The 17389-nt window shown below is 38.2% G+C and overlaps 1 protein-coding gene across 3 annotated transcripts in view; it reads right to left on the bottom strand.

Moving 5' to 3' along the window:
• The window catches only part of KCNT2 (potassium sodium-activated channel subfamily T member 2), a 293358-nt gene that overhangs the window by 93856 nt on the left and 182113 nt on the right, over window positions 1-17389 (bottom strand). For all 3 annotated transcript variants that reach the window (XM_077824102.1, XM_077824101.1, XM_077824100.1), the window contains exon 14: window positions 8553-8661. In XM_077824102.1, the coding sequence (XP_077680228.1) occupies window positions 8553-8661 (109 nt within the window). The remainder of the gene's footprint in view (window positions 1-8552; window positions 8662-17389) is intronic.

A 17389-nucleotide genomic window follows, 5' to 3' on the forward strand; every position in this document is an offset into this window, starting at 1 on the left:
CTTTTTAACAAATGGAGAATGACCAATAGCAATTCAAAAATACTCTTGTCAATGCATTAATCTTTGTTTGCATGCAAAATGGTACTAAGAAAGAGCAGCCTTACATTGTGACAACAAAGGCAATCATTTGAATTTGTACATGGGCAAAATGAAAAGCAGAATGTAATTGGAAAGATGTTTAAAAATGATATTTCAGGATTTGACCAGCTCCATTATTTATTGACTCCAAACACAAAATAAATTGCTGTTCATGCTCTTTGTTGATCTTACCTGCAGTACTTCTGCTAAGTCTTCCTTGTATTATGGCTATATTCTGCTTTTTTTCCTTTCCCCTCACCCCCAAGCATTATTGGGTTAACAAAGGGATGAAACTGACCACTTGGACTTTGTATTGGGGCTGTTTGCAGTGTCTGTTAGTGGGACATCAGAGGGAGGCTGTGCTTCAGCCCAGGTTAGGCAGGTGCAGAGGGCAGCAGTGGGGACAGAACTGAGGAAGGGTACATCTTCACATGGATCAAATGTAAAAGACATATAAGTTTCTTTTTTGGCTACTGCTGTAACAGGTAGGTAGTGCCTCACTTCCTCATGCCCCTGCTTCATTCCCAAGCTTCCCACCCCTCCATGTGCACATCTTTCACTTGAACAGTCTTATTATTGGGCTTTATGCAGGTGAAGTTAATTTCAGTAAATTTGTCTAGAATCTAAACTGAAGTTAGCAAACTTTTATTATTTGTGACCTGTCAGACATAGGCCTTCTATCAGCCTAATACTGGATTTATTATTCAGGAAAACTTCCTATTGGTTTCAACTGGATGGGCTTCAAAAGTATGACTGCTCAAGCCTATTACATATTGCAGATCATTACATGATATAGCTCTCTATCCATGTCCATAATTCTGGGGATTTAAACTCCAATATAATAAAGTTTAGTTTTTGGGCTGTGGTAATAACACAGAATATTGAAACAGGAACCAGCTGCACAGGAAAAAGCTCATTTGAATACCAACACTCAAACAAATCTTATCTTTTAAAATGGTTTGGAATGAAAGACAATTTGATAAAGAAAACAGTGCAAATTTTAGAAATCGTAGAAACTCAGCTACGAGAATATCTGCCCCCCCCCCCCCCCCATTTTTTGTTACACCTATTGATATTTGGCTTAGAGCAAAGCATTTTTTAAAGTATTTTATGCAAAAAAATATAATTTCCACTGGTTCTTTGTTACTTACACTAATTTGTTCAAATAAAATTAAAAGTTCAACTGAATCACTTCTAGTCTATTTACAATTCAAGATATTGTAATTATTAGCAGTCATTTTTACCATTATCAGATTTAACCAAGCATCCAAAAAGGCAAAATCCTAAGAGTCCACTGAATTCTATGTAAAGCAATTTCATAAAATTTGGCAGTCCAATAGTTACCTCTAGATGGAGCTAAAAAACTACAACCAATTCTTGTAAACAGAGGCTTCCTATTGTAGGGAAGACAATGAAGCACAGTTACTTTACTAATACTAAGGTGCAACACAATGAACATAAGTTTTTAGTAGGGCTGTCAACTAATCGCAGTTAACGCAAGTGATTAACTCAAAAAAAATCACGATTAAAAAAATTAATCTTGATTAATTGCAATATTAATCGCACTGTTAAACAGGAGAATACCAATTAAAATGTATTAATTTTGGATGTTTTTCTACATTTTCATATATATATCTTGTATTCTGTGTTATCACTGAAATCAAAGTGTATATTTTGATTACAAATACTTGCACTATAAAAATGATAAACAGAAGAAATAGTATTTTTCAATTCACCACATACAAGCACTGTAGTGCAATCTTTGTCCTGAAAGTGCAATTTACAAATGTAGATGTTTTTTTGTTACGTAACTGCACTCAGAAACAAAACAATGTAAAACTTCAGAGCCTAAAAGTCCACTCAGTCCAACATGAAGCAGACACCAAGTGTGAAAGTTTCAGTCAGAATGGCTACTCCTTTACTTTCTTCCTGTCCCACAGTCTGGCTTTTGTTCCTCTCTATTCAAATTAGATGGCTTCCTCTTTCATGCTGTCTGTGTGCCAGCAGAGGTGTCATGGAAAGCACAAGAGAGAGAGGTTCCCTGCTCTCAGTTCTGGTGGATGGTCCCACCCCAACCCAGAGCATCTGGATGTAGTCATTACTGGAAAAGTCCTTCCTTCTGAACTCCTGTAGCCCTGGGCTGCAGCATGCTCAGTTGCTCTCTGAGGATGGTGCATGCACAGATGAGTCACAGGTGGAAGCAATGAGGGAATGAGGCATACTCAGTTGCCCTGTGACAATGGGAATGACACATGCACAGCTTGGTCACCATGAGGGACTGAGAGTGACTGGAACATGCTGAGGTGAAGACAGAATTTTCTGAGATTTTAGTTGTTAAACTCTAAGTCTCTACTAAAGATAATGTGCATACTCTCTTTTGAAGCTTATAACTTGGCCAAATTTGGGTGGAGTTTCACAGGGATGGTAAAAGGCATGTCTCTGACACAAAGGCTTTGCCCCAGCCAAATGTTAAGTCCCCTGCTCACCTGGGGGTAGGTTTGTTTGTTTTTTGGTTGCTCAAGATAATGTAACATGGGTATATATATATATATATATATATAATTTTTTTCCCCCCAGCATGAGTCTTGGAAATAGCTGTACTATTTTGGCTGAAGTTAAAAAATCAACATGAAACAGATACCAAGTATGGAAGTTTCAGTCAGAATGGCTAAAATTTGGCAAAATTATAAAGAATTGAAAACAGGGTCTTATGGTGGGAAGTATGGGCCAACCTTACCAGCCCCACCTATATTTATGGGCTTGCAATAGTGAGACTATAGTTCAGGTTTTCAGAACTTTCTGTTTTACAGGGTCTATACCTCAGTGTCTCATATTTTCAGAACTTTTCTTTTAATAAACATGCCATGGAGAATTTAAACCAAATTCAGACACTCGTTAACTTTTGTGTGGAATGGTCTCCAATATGGATTTTGTGGTGTTGGTATTTTTAGTAAATTTGGTCCAACTGGAACATTGGGAGGGGTTGTTATTTTGTGGGGAGCGGGTTGTGTCTCCCCTCCCCCACCCCCCTTTTGACATGTGCTGCCACCTGAACAGTGGTGACATTTGCTGCCACCTGAACAGTAACATTGTGACATCGGAGATAATCAGCCACTCATCACTCACTCCCTCCTGTTTGTTCACATTCTTGTGTGGTGGTGGTGGTGGGGGGGGTCACTGTTGTCCTGGCAATGGCTGCCTGTGACAACTGATTTCCCTCAGACCACCATGATGTCATTACAGAAAAGAGTGCAGCTCCTCCTGGGAATGAGAGCAGATCGGTTTTGGATAAATTCCTGCTTTGCTCTAGTGGGTTTCTACTGGATAAATTACACAGATTCTTTTTCAAAAAGGGTTACACGAAAATAAGATACAAGGAGCTGCAGTGTTGTCCTCTCTGTTGTTTATCTGCATCTTACAAAGTGGGGGCTATCGCTTTTGAAATATTTACCTTTTAAAAAAGGTGGGAAATTTATAACTGAGTCCCAGCTCAGTTCTCTGTTACACAATTAGAAAAATGTCATTTAGAAACTGTAGTAAAACTTTTTGTTTGAATAGTTTATTTTCTTTATTTTCAATGTATGGGTGCATATGGCACTAACAGTAGCAATAAGATGCATATGTTTTACTCAATGTACAAGTGCTTTATTTATACAGCACATATATAAAAAGTTTCTTTCTATAAAAAAAAAAAAAACCCAGAAGGAAACTCACAAACAGACTACTTCATTTAACATTAGTTAACATTGCTCCCCTTAGTAAGCTAAACCATAACATACAAAGTTAAGGATTAAAAGGTTGCAAAGTAAAGCATGATCAAAGTTAGGAAATGCAAGAGTGAACCTTGCCTGTGCAACCTTACATCAATCCTCTGGTGCATAAGAACTACAATACAGTTTTTAATAAAGTTCCCAATTTTTTTATTTTTGTGTTTTGTACACAGAAAGCTTATCTCATTCAGTGCACAAGACCAATCTATTCTGGGGATGAATCAGTGTTGTGTAGTGAATGGGCCTGTTGTCTATAGGACCCCTGCCTCATTTTGTTGCAGAAGTTGGAAGACTTGTAGCAAATGAGGCAGGGGATGCAGGAAGGGAAAGGAGAGTCTCATAGTTAAGTCATCTGAAAGCTGCCTTGGAGACTTGGCTTCTAATCCTGTATGAGTTCCTGTGAGATGCTGGGTAATTCATTTACACCCAATTTTTCACAGATAATCAATGCTATGTATAGTTAAAGGCTAAATTATAGTTGCATGATCAAAGTTCCTTCTGGCATTTCTTCATTTAAGAGTGCTTGACTTTGCAACCCTTTAATCCTTTCTAATCCTTAACTTTGTATTTCCTATTTTTTATGCTTTAGTTAATTGATAAGAGCAACTTTTAATCTTAAACAAAGATTATTTTGTTTGTGAATAACAAATCTAATTCAAATCTAATTTTATTACATTTAGGCGAGATTCTCAGATGGCATAAATCAGCATATCTTCACTTACTCTATTTTGCTAAACCAATTAACACCAGCTGGTCATCTGGTCCATAATTCTTTTTCTGTTTCATTTAAAACAAGCACGTGTTGACACATGATGGTATCCTTATTAAACACATTTCATGTGGCTTTATACTCAGGAGATAGTGGGCAAGTCATTTTGTTTAACTAAGACATTCTGTATGGCATGAAGAAAAACATTTTTTTTTAATTATAGATGGCGCTGGCAATCTGTCTGGTTATGCATCTTTGCACAGCCATTTATTGTATCATTTTGTCTGTCTTTGTATAACTCACAAATCAATATATAGGATTCAAATGATAAATAAATGTTGTTGTATATAATGTGAAAATTGAACACAGAATACCATGATGTTTCAAACTGTGCCATCATTTTATTCTTGTCATATCCTGACATAAGAGCATTGTGAATTTGAGCGAGTAATTTATATACTTAATTATTCCAAAAATTGCAACAGTATTATAGAATATGAAATATGTACAAGGCTTACAGTTATAGCTGCTAATACAGGATAGCCTGTCTCTTGAAGACACTGTTTTACTTATTTGTTTTACATGAGATTTAGTTCTTGTTTTCTGTGGAATTAATGTGACCAAATGTGGTATGAAAAAAAGGTAAGATCTTGTACATTTCCCTTTCATTTTCTTCCTTTTGTTTTAATTGCCACAGCACTCTCTTTTTCTGTCCTTCCCAAAATACTGGGGAACTGACATCTAGGTAAATGCATACACTGTAAAAGTTGGGCTATGAATAATTAGAGTTCAAACTGATTGCCACGTATGGGGTTGGGAAAATTTTTTTCCCCAGGTCAGATTAGCATGGGACCTGAAGGTGATTTTGCCTTCTATAGCATGGAGAGTGGATCTCCTGCTATGATCATGTGGTCATATCTCAGAGAATCAATTACAGCCATTGCTTGGGCATTGGTAGATCTCAGCCTCTCCTGTTCTCTGTCTAGGGCACACAACAATCTAGTCTCCTGAGGATTGAAATGCTTTAGTCTCATCAAAATTATTGGGTGCAATATAGAAGTAACTGGGTAAAGTCAGATTATATGATCTAATGATCCTTTTTGGCTTTAAACTCTGAACTCTATAAAGAACCAAATTAGCCAAGCCCGGTTGGCAGAACAGGTACCAGGAGACTAGCACTTTGTCTAGGTTTAATTCTGTTATTTTTTAAATCCATTTTTCCATATGAAGGAGAATAATAAACTGAACTTCTTTTACCCTATTTAGACTGGAGCATTTGTTCTTTTGTTAGAAAGCCAACCCACCCACTTGGTTTCCATAGCAGCTGCATGTCAAAAAGACAACTCATAATGTAAATACTTCTTGGAATGCCATCTCTAAATTCATACCATGGTTAGACCCAAACCAAGAAGGTTGTGGTAACATATAAACCAGGATTAGATTTAGGGTAGAATTCAAATTTAAGGCCTAATTGGGGCTAGGTTTTTTGATTCAGAGGTTCTAAACATCATGGATTCAGAACTAACATATCAGGAGTTCAATTAAAACAAGCTCAGTGTTGTCCGATCAGCCTACTAGCATGGTGGAAGCACTATGAAATCAGCATTTTCTACTAGAACGTTGACACATTTGAATAAGAATGAGAAAGTAGGATCTCATTTTCTAACAGATCCAAAGCCCATTCAGTGAAAAGACTCCCATTGACTTCAGTAGAGTTTGGATCAATTATTAACATTTAACTTTTCTTGTCCTTTACATTTTAAAAAGCAATTTGCAAAATTTCACGGAAGTAATAGTGTGTCATAGCGCTCATGTGAAATTTTTCTATGGAACAGTTTTGTCAAAATTGAAATGTTCCTCAGGAATGTGTCTATTTTGATGAAATTTGTTTGATGGAAAAGAGGTGAAGTGAATTGTTTTGACTTTCTCATTTCAATAAGGTAAAAACATTTCATTTTGACTTTTTTATAAAATCTTTCCACAGCTAGTTTCTCGTGAGTTTCTGCATATTTTCTATATTGAGGATACAAAACGTAACTAGCAATTACTAGTGTGAGTAGAAATTTCCTTCTTCCCAGTAATCAGCACTGACAATTTTCAAAGTGAGGAACCAGACCATAAATCATTTACTTTAACGTCCCTTCTTTCACCAGTTAATTCAGGGAGCTAGCCAAAAATAGTAGAAATTCTCACTTTCTGTCATATTAACTTTATATCATGGTATAGAAGAAAAATCAATATAGAAAACATTACTTTGTATAAATGGAGAACCTGCATGAGTTGGAAATATAATGCTGAAGTGCCACAGGGGGAAAAAAAAAATCTTTCACGTGTTAATTGGCTGGTGAAGAACCTGCTGTGCCATCTGTTAAAAATGCTGCTACTTTTTCATGTACATATGACATTGAAGTGTTTTGGGTTTTTTTAGCCTCTGAATTGCTAATGAAGCAAATATATTCTTCATGGTTCTTGGGAGGCATACAAACTATTCCATTGTGTTCTTATTAGCAGATTCTTGCATAGTAGACTCAACTAAAATCTTTACACTTGCTGTTCTCGGAAGTTAAAGTTCTTGCAGTAAATGTGGTATTCCCCAACCTCAGCATAGGGGAATACTCCAAATGCCTTACTCAAGGTTAAATGCCACTGCATGGTAAATGTCAAGATTTTAGGAGTGTCCATGGCAACTTCATGAAATATATATTTATTGTAAAATCCTAATTCCTTGTAATACAAGCATGCACCTGTATAGCCATATACTGGGATTTACTCTCAAAATTGCCTCTCTGTTGGTACTGTTTTCTCAAGAATTCCTTAGTATTTTAAAAATTAACTATGAAAAGAAATCGCACTGGGTGTTCTGTCCTTACTATGATATCCAAGTCCACTGGCATTTTCAAAGAGCCCAAAGAAGTTCGTGCTGACTCTTACTGGAAATTCAGTGCCTACATCTTTTCAGCTGTTCTGAAAATTCCAACCACAACCTATAGCATTAATGGGTGCTACCTTCATTTAAACAGTTAGGGCAGATCCTCAGCTGGTTTAAACAGAGGTAGCTCTGTTGAAGTCAATAAAACTAAAATGATTGTACCAGCTAATGCTCTGGTCCTCAAAGCTAGACAGTGTGAAAGCATAATGGTATTTCTCACTTGGTCCTCTGCATTCAGACTGAGCGCAATGGAAGTCCTTGGACTTGGAATCCAGAGACTGCACAGATCCAGTACCAGAACTGGCTCTCACCTGTGCAAAGTGGAAGCAGTAGTGCTGTGGCCCCGTTCCTTGCAGTAGCCAGCAGGGAGGCAGAAGGGAGCAGATGCTGTCCAGAATGGGAACAATTTTCCTCATTCTCCAGAATTTTGAGAGGCATTTTGCTGGCTTGAGTCACTGGCTGTAATTTTCAAAAGTAGCCATTGATTTTGGGTGCCTTCATTTATTGGGCCCACTTTTTAGAACAGATTTGATCTGATTTTTTTAGAAGAGCGCCCAGCTGTCACATTGACCACAGTTTGAGTCATGGGTGTCTTTCACCTCTAAAAATCAGGTACTTGGTGAATAAAGTTGAGCTCAAAGGCCACTTTGGAAAAATCTAGGCCACAAACCCTCTCATAGCTCTCACTGGGCTTCTGTGATTCACTGATGCAATGTAATCCTGCACTATTTCTAATGTGGGGTTGTGGCTATGTTCCCCAGCCACCCCTTAACTTATAACTCTGTTTCCTTCTGAAAAATATAAGCACTGGGGACTAAATCCTGCAGGATTTATTGTCAAGAAAAGTACAATTGCACTCAATAAGCAGGATTTCAATGTATGTGTATCAAAACTACAGCTATACTGTGGGGGAAATGTTCACTATTTCCCCACATCTGTAATGTAATATAAATAGAGCCATTGAATTCAGTGAGGTTGAACAGTGGTGTCTTGGGATAGACTCTTCCCTTGTGTTCCAAAGTACTCTGATATCAGTCTCGTTTTTTTTAAAGGGTTGTGTACTTACTGTCCTCTAGAGGTATGAACCAGCAGGGTGATTAGCGTAGAAGTAGCTGGGCAGATACAGTTTAAAGCTAGCATAGCATATTTGAACTCCTCTTCACATACAACGTGATCTGTATAAAAGAAGACATAATGCAGGATCAGTGCTTTATAAATAGAAAGACTTTATTTTGGGCTGGACTGTCATTTTACAATATGCCCCAAACAAGGGGCAAAATTGAGTTGCTGTGCTCCAGGAATAGCCTGAGAAGCAGACTGACACAGAGAGACACCCCCCATCCTATGGCTCTAGGGAGAAAGTAAACTTTGTCAGGCATAGCCCTTGTGCAGCACACGTCATGTACTTGGGGACAGCTAACCTGTCCTGCCACTTGTCTTGCTGAGGCTAAACTTTATTTTTAGTGTACTAGATCAAATAGAGCAAATGGAAGTATGTCTCCTTGAGCTGGGAATCACACCCCCAGCTTGAAGTGTAGACATGCCATAGTGGGCTGCTGTAGCTAACCTGCCTGGCAACATGTGTGAAATATTACCTCAAAACCGGTAGATGACATCTGGGTTAGAGGTAGATGTTTTCTACCAAACTTGTAGACAATTGGACAAGGGTTTCCCAAGTTACAACAAACTAAAACCAGAGCTCAAAAGTTCATACCACATTTGACACTCTGGAGTGAAGAAAGAAAAGAAGCGAGGAGGGGATTACAAGTAATTTACTGGATTGACCTATATTCCAAGACTGCAAACGCACGTGCACGTACTTAATGTTAAATATGTGAGTTTTCCCATTTATTTTAGTTTAGATGACAGGTGCTTAAAGTTAGGATTTGTGGTTGAGTGCTTTCCAGAACTGGAGGTGCTGTGAAGAGAAAAGAATAAGGAGAGCACTCTTAGATGTCACTTTAACATTTCTACTTTAACACTGAGGGTCTAAGAAAGGATAAGTACTGTAGGCTATTGTGACTTAATTAAGCTCTTTGTAGACTTAGAAGTTTGAAGAGTTTTTGAAAGATAAATACACAAGTGAGGTTTTCAAAGCTCTCTCCAATATAGCACACTATGGTAAAAGAAAAAAATCTGAGTTATTGTCCTCCTTCTTGGTCAGGAGCCATTGAAGTGCTATATCTGAAAACCTTGGAAGTGAAGAGAGAGAAGAATATGTTTTCACATATGAACTGCATGTTAGTTGTGGAACAGTTCTGCTGTTTTCCTTGAGGTATATCTCAGACACAACATCACAAGTTACAAAATTATTTCCTGATAGAAAGCTGAAACCAAAATATCTCTAGTACATATAAGATACTGTAAAATGGTGAAAACTCTCAACTCAGTTACTTAGACACTGTCAACTTGACTCTTCTGAAACTGATAAATTTAAAATTATTACTGTTTCTGGTAGCATAGCTTTTAAATAATGTGTCCTGATTTTAAAAACTTTAAAAATGAGTAATTTTCCATTCCCCTTTTGACATATATAAGCAAAGGAGACATTGATTAACAAAGGGCAGATTCTGTAGACATTTGGGCACATGGTTGCCTTTATGCATGTGAATAATCCATTGAGCTCAATGAGAGGACTCATATGTGGAAAGGTAAGCATGTGCCTATGTTTTTGCAGAAATCAGCATGGCTGACTATGCAAGGAAAGAGTGAAACTGACAATACACAAAATGCTGTCAAATGTAGGAAGAAACTGAAAGAAATTAAAATATTTTCCCCAATAACTTCTTCCAGTCATAGAAATCCTATGTGCTACTTGTAGAGTATAGTAGATATAAAGCTTTCAGAAAGAAATGAGATTTTGTTTTTTCAAGTTGATCCTGTGCTTTTAATGAACCTGAAAAAACTCTACCATTTGGATTCGAAACTAAAGATTTTGCTAAGAGCATGCAGGGCAAGACATGGTCTACAGTTCAGATAGGATATACTGAAGTCCATGAAAATGATTCAGTAACATGACAGAGGGTTATGGAAAGGAATATTGACTTCCTGACACTGAGCAAGTGAATATTAGCTCCTGCATTTTCAGACTTGTATAGGACTTTGCTACACAACTTCCACTGACCTAAATGCTTTGCCAAGCTTCCTATTTATGAAGATGCTATTCCACTGCATCAAACATTTTTTAAAATAAAAAACAAGAAAAAAAAAACTATAGAAATACAATGTCAAATAATTTCAGACTCTGTGCTTTGAAGCGTGCATGGGGGCAAATGAGCATTGTGATCTGATGTATAAAAGGAAATGAGGATTAGTGGAATACAAATATGAAGTAAATAGTATTCAATCTCAAAGTAGTGCTATATTCTTTAGCATATGTTATGGGGTGGATAAAAAGAGAGAGCTGTCAGTTTTTTGATAGTGTTGTTTGAGAAAATTGAACAAAACAGACCGATGTGAAATAATATCTTCAATCATTCTTGTTCTGAAGTTTTATGTAGGGAATATTCTCCTGTGGTTAAAGTAGGGGATGGGGAGTCATGACTCTCTAGAATATTCACAGCTCTGCCACTGACTAACAGTGACCTTGGATAAGCCACTTAAGCTTTCTGTGCCTGGTAAAATAGGTAATTGGTAAAATAGGGATGATAATCACCTACCTACTTCATAAGAGTGTTTTTGAAGTTTCACAAATTCTTATTTATAAAGTAATTTGATAACATCAGATGAAAGATTATACAGAAGCATAATTAGCACCATTGTTCTCATTGTTCATAATTTCTCATTGCCAAACTACATAATAAAACCTCACTACTCCATTCCTCATCAACTTGATAAAAGAAACTAAAATGTTATGTAAAAACATGCACTTGCACAGAGCAACACTAAACTTTGGACTCCTGAATCTAGATTCTGAATCTAATATATTCTGACATAAAGCAAAGCCTGAGTCTAAAACAATCCCACATGTAGTTCAGTGGAAATGCTCAGGATTTACACCAGTAGTATGTGTTTTAAAGAGTCTAATGTGGACCTTTTTGCCATTTGCAGTTCATTTATGGAAATGATGCATAGCATGGTGGGGCAGGGTGGACTAGGTCTGGAGGCCTCACTGCCTTGCCTCACCCTGCCCTAGAACAGAGCAAGGAGAAGTCCTCCAGGCAGCCTAGAGTGGCTACAGAGGTGCAGCCAATCAGAGGGGCTGCTGGAGCAACCACTAAAGGGACAGATAAAAGGCAAGGAGCAGAGCCTTCGGTTACTGTGTGGAGCTTGATGAGGGAGGACTGGGTGCCTGGCTGGCTAGATGAGCAGCAGAACCATTGAAAGGTCAGTGCGGACAGGCAGAGCATGGGGGACTGACCACAGAACATGGCCAGACCAGATGAGGGTACCGAGAGGGGCCCTGCTGGTCTGGTTGCAGACTGAGCCCGGGAGGGCTGCCTAAGAGGATGCCAGCTGAGGGTACCGAGATTGGCCCCAGATGGGTGGTTGAAAAAGGGAGTGCCTCTGGGAACAAACCTAAGAGCTACGGTCCCATAGCAGGGCCGTGATAAGAACCCAGAAAGGTTGGACAGTGTATGCAGCTCTGTCGGAGGGTTGAGTTGCTGAAGACCCACCGAGAGAACCATTGGCTGGGAGGTGCTCGAGAGAGATGGGTGCCACCACGATGTAAGATCAAAACAACAAAAGCAGGCTCATACCCAGCCAACAGAAAGGGGCAGCCCGCAAGAGGTGTAAGCTCCCCCTGGAAAAGAACTGCTTGCAGGCATATCTGCCAGAGAAAGGGGGCACTTGGTATTACACATTACACATGGTATAAAGATGATTACACTAAACTACTTTCACCTGTTGTGGAGAAATGTGGGAGGAGTTGTGGGAAGATTTAAAGTTTGTATGAAAAATCTGCTGTCTTTAGTAGGAATGGCAGCATTATTTAGACTATCTTCCTTGTGCTCCTCCCTGTCCTCTCTCAGTTGAATTGGTGCTTCTTACATTCCTCTCTTCAGCTTCCCCTTTTCTGTGCTAAACAATCTGTTTTATATCATCAAAATAACTCTGTTGAATTATGCAAATGCTATTTTCTGTAGCTGTTTGGAACATGAGGATATGGACTGTAATTTCAAGCTTGTCTTGGTATTGCACACCGATAGGGGAAAACTGGGTTTAATAATCCATTCACTTTATTAGAGGGACAGACTATTTTTCTCTATGCTTCTGGGCTAGATTATACCTGGCCCATGATGTGACTGTGCTGTGGAGGGGAAGGAAGGAAGGACTCTCCTCCTTTGTGAGGCCTGTGCTAAGGGGTTAGGCAGAATTGCAGGCTCTGTACTCTGGGAAGCACAGGTACTGCAGCCTCCCAGAGTGGGCAGGGAGAAGGAAAGGCCCTGGCACTCCTCACCCTCAGGCAGTGGAGCTGCCTGGCCATGTGAGTTAGGGAGGAATAGCCTGGATGAGGAGCTGAGCCCAATTCTGAACTTTCATCCCACAGGAGATCCTGATAGTTCAACTATTGTTTTCATCCTGAATTGTGATGGCAGATAGACATATATGAAGAATTCATTGAATGAAACATTCAAAAAAGTTTTAAAAATTGAAACCTCTCATTTTGAGCCATTTCAACATAAAACTGCATTTCCCTGTGGCAACACCTGGCTTCCTGGAAGTTGTAGTTCACATTCCTGATGCTTCCATTCTTCTCTATGGGCCAGGATCCCTAGCTGAACTAATAAATGTTCATGATGCCATGATGCATCGACAGGTATGCCCCTGACACTTGGTCAGAGTAAAGACTGCATTGTTATGGGGGATGTAGTCCAGCCAAGCAGCCTGGCCCATAGGGAATGGGCATCAAGCATCCAGACTGTAATTCCCATGAGGCAATGTGTCACCACAGAAAAATACAATTTAATGTTGAACTCACTCAAAACAAAACATTTTATGTTGGTCCAACAAACTAAAATATTTCCATTCAGTCAAACCAACCTGAAATGAAATCTCTTCTTTTGGCTTTTCTGGCAGAAAATGTAAACATTTTGACAAAAAAAAGAATTTTCCATTCTGCAAAATAATTTGATGTTTCAGAATTTTTCATTCCACATCAGACCAAAAATGAGACCATCTGAATCTTTTTTTGAGAGACCCACTCCAGTGGTTAGGGCACTCACTTGCAAAATGGGAGATCCAGCTGTGTTTTGCCTGATTCTGAGCAGGGACTTGAGCCTGGTCCCCCAACATCCCAGGGTGAGTGCCAGGCTACGCAGTCTGTCGCCCAATATTTAATTATTTATACAAGCCAGAAGAGCTCCAAAAGGTGAGTCTGAATAGGGTTCCCACATCCCAGGTAAGTTCCCCACCACTAGCTTATTGGCTATTTTGGGCTCTCTCTCTGACTTTGATCATAAATTCTATCCTGGACTAGATAAAACTTTTTGACAAATGACCATTTCCCAAATTGGACAAAAATGTCCCGACAAACTCTGGTGACAACCCATTGCTGCGAGTTATACCAACTCTAATGTTCTTGAAAGAGAATATGCACTCAAAACACTACTATGTGGTTCTAGTGTCAGGTGTATGGGAATAATGTCCTAGATCTAGCACCACTTCTGAGGAAACTTTTTTGTAAGTTTTGTAAGTGAACGTGACCCATATTGGACCTGCAGTGACAAAGTGAAAAATTGCCTATCTGCTACAGAGCTTCTGCTGCTCATTTTTATCTTATATTTGATAGATTAATCATCACATGCACTCCATATCAATTTCAGTGAGCTTGGACTATGTTCCTTCCCAATAAGCCACTGCAGCTTTAACATAAGACTTGGCCAATCCAAGGTAATTCAACATGGCATTTTGTATAGAGAGTGATAAAATGCTTCATTAGGCTGTATCTCTGATAACTGGAATGGTGATTACACATTTCTGAATAGGTAAAGGAGATTCATGTACTACTAAAAAGTGGATGCAAGATAAACACAAAAGCAGAAATGTTCAATTTACTGCACCCCTGAGCCACAGATATTGATGCTTTTCTGTCATGGATACATCTCACTTTCTTTTCAGATTTGAACTTAAATGAAGGATCAGTTGGGTGCATTAAAGGTAGTGGCCTGATATATCACAGTCTATGTCTGAGGGAGAAAGAAAAATGGATTTTCTAGTTTATTATTGCTGTAGGAGGGGAAGAGGTTCACTTGGGAAATTAACAAACAGTATTTCAGGAGAGGATACAAAAAGGGTCAAGAGCAATGAAATAGAAAACCTTTCAGTAGCTGCATCTACATATTTTGCCTGCCCATGGATGTTAATAATTCTAATGTTACATGTGCAGCTGTTAGATTCATTGTAAGTATAGGGCTCTGATCCTACAAATTCATATGCCTGGGCAGACCCTTATACTGGACAGGTCTTCTTTGAAGTGTCACAGCCAAAATATGGAGAAGTATTCTACTTCTTTTACCATCAATAATTAATCATCTAAGCAATAATGGAGAGTGAGTTTTCAGTATTCTTGGAGTTAGCAAAGCAGTTGAAGCAATAACCAATCCTCGGTTTGAAGTATTTTATATAGTACTTTGTTTTCTTTTCTAAAGGTCAGAAACTGATTTACGTAACTTATGTATTCTGTGCTCATACGTAAAATTGTTACTGAAGATTTCTGGCACAGCAAAAATGCATAATATTGGTTCAGGAAACTTCCAAAAGAAAGGAGTCATCGTTTAAAGGAAGAAATATGGTACAATACCAGGCCAGATCAAATTTGAAAGAAGGTTTTTGTAATGAGGTAATATTGGAACTGTTCTGTATCAAGGTTAGAAAAGTGTGTAGGAAAAAAAGTTGAATATATTCAGATGGATATTTTTCTAGAGGAAGTTCTCTAGAACTGCCTATGGCTCTCCCCACATCTCTCAGAGCTAAGCAGGGTTGGTCTGGGTTAGAGAGTAGAGGCCACTAAGGTATATGTAGTTGTCATTGGAATGAGACATAAGGCCAAGGATCTGACCGTTCGTTCTAAATAATGATCCCATGGTGGTGGGTGGTGATGTCAGGTTGGTGACCTGGCCACATTCAAAGTAATATAATAATTATGTTGTGATTACACTATTGAGCTTAAATTCTCCTTGTAAAATGATACTGTATTTTGTATTTCTAAACTGTTGTGCAATGTGGCTATGTGGAATTAGAGTTGCTGTGTTTCACACAAGAGATGAGCATGTGTTGTCAATGGATAAAGTGATCCCTGTGCATAATTCATAAATGTTCCTGAGATAAAAGGCACTGCATAAATTTAAAATCATATAGCATTGCTTTCTGTATGGTAAATATTAGAGATAGGCTTAAGTGGTTCAGAAAAGATTGTCTCCTTCTGCCCCGTGTAGGGCCTACAGAAAATAACTTATTGCATGTCAGTCTGAATTCAGACATTGGCAGAACAACAGGCATTTGGGTTCTGAGATAATTGTATGGTCCAAATGATCAGTTTGGGGTTTAACCTAAATAGGAGTTGTGGAGTCTCTGAAGTGTATCTGTTCTGAAAGCTCACCCTTTTGGGTCATGAGTCATAAGTTGCTATGTACACAGCTCATATAGAAAAGTAGAAGTACCCTAGAGGAAACACCATCAGAAACAAGGTACACAATTGAAGTCACAATTGAAAAAAAAAGAATAGATGATAATCCCATTATTTTCTTGTCATCGTGAGTAATCCTTATTACCCGTGTTATAGTCTCATAGTTATAGCTTAATCTTACATTTTTATAGTCTTGGAGTGTTGTTTATGACTTTCCCTTCTTTCCAGTATAGAGCAAAATTCAGGACCATTTTTTTTAAACAGAACTTTAACTAGTGCCCTTAAATTGTTTTTATTGTTTTTTTTCTGCATCTAGAGTTCTGTATTTGATGCAATTTGCTTTTTCATCAGATTTCTAGAATGATGAAATCGAATAATTTTCTCCAATAGCGCTTTTGTGCATTTTTCATGAAACAGTAGTCTTTTCAGATCTCAAAATACTGGTATTTTCTTAAAGGAAATTGAACTTTCATGTCACCATGGAGAGGGAAGGGGGAGCTTTATCTTTGCTTTAGAAAAATGAAATATTTACACACAAAGTTTTGCAACATAGGCAAATGTTTTTCCTGCACCATAAGGGAACTGTCAACATGATAAAGGTGTCTATATATACGGCTAGAGAAGCAGTTTACAATGCGCATATATATTTATATATTCCTCTGTTCTATATATATATATATATATATACACACACACACACACTCTTAAGGAAACTGGTATTTCCTTAAAGCAATTAAATGGGACAAAATTCACATGAAGTTGGGTAAGATGCATTCATCAGAGTGAAAGTTGTGAAGACTATAGGAAGTACATATATGAATTGGAAAAAATAGCATTTTTCTATCTCTCACTCGGAACAAGAGCAGTACCCTAGTTTTCTCATGGTGTTTTTATTAATGCTTCAGGTTAATAGTAGGACACTATAGGCAGCATATTAATATGCACCTGGATGCATTTTACGTTTAATGTGGGTCCAAGATATTGTTCTAAATAGGTCACTTACAGTCCTTTCCTTGTCTTCATGCCATTACATCCTTTTGAATAGATATCACTTATTTTATCAACGATCTAACTGAGAAACATGAAGCATCTCCCTGCCATTGTCAGTCTACCACTTCAATTTTTCACCTAGATAGGCTTCCATTTACATGGTGGAATCTGGAGGATCTTGTCAATCCTCTCTCCCTTCATTTTTAAATAAATATGAATTTATGAGCTCCCACGTCTCATCTACAATGTTTCTGGCCAAAGAAGCTCCAACAGGACTCTCTTTCGGGGCCATTAATGGCATTTCTCAGTTTGCCCAAAGAGACTTTTTTAGAAATGTGAGGTTC

Source organism: Eretmochelys imbricata, chromosome 8 (genome assembly GCF_965152235.1).
Source record: "Eretmochelys imbricata isolate rEreImb1 chromosome 8, rEreImb1.hap1, whole genome shotgun sequence".
Classification (NCBI taxonomy): Eukaryota; Metazoa; Chordata; order Testudines; family Cheloniidae; genus Eretmochelys; species Eretmochelys imbricata.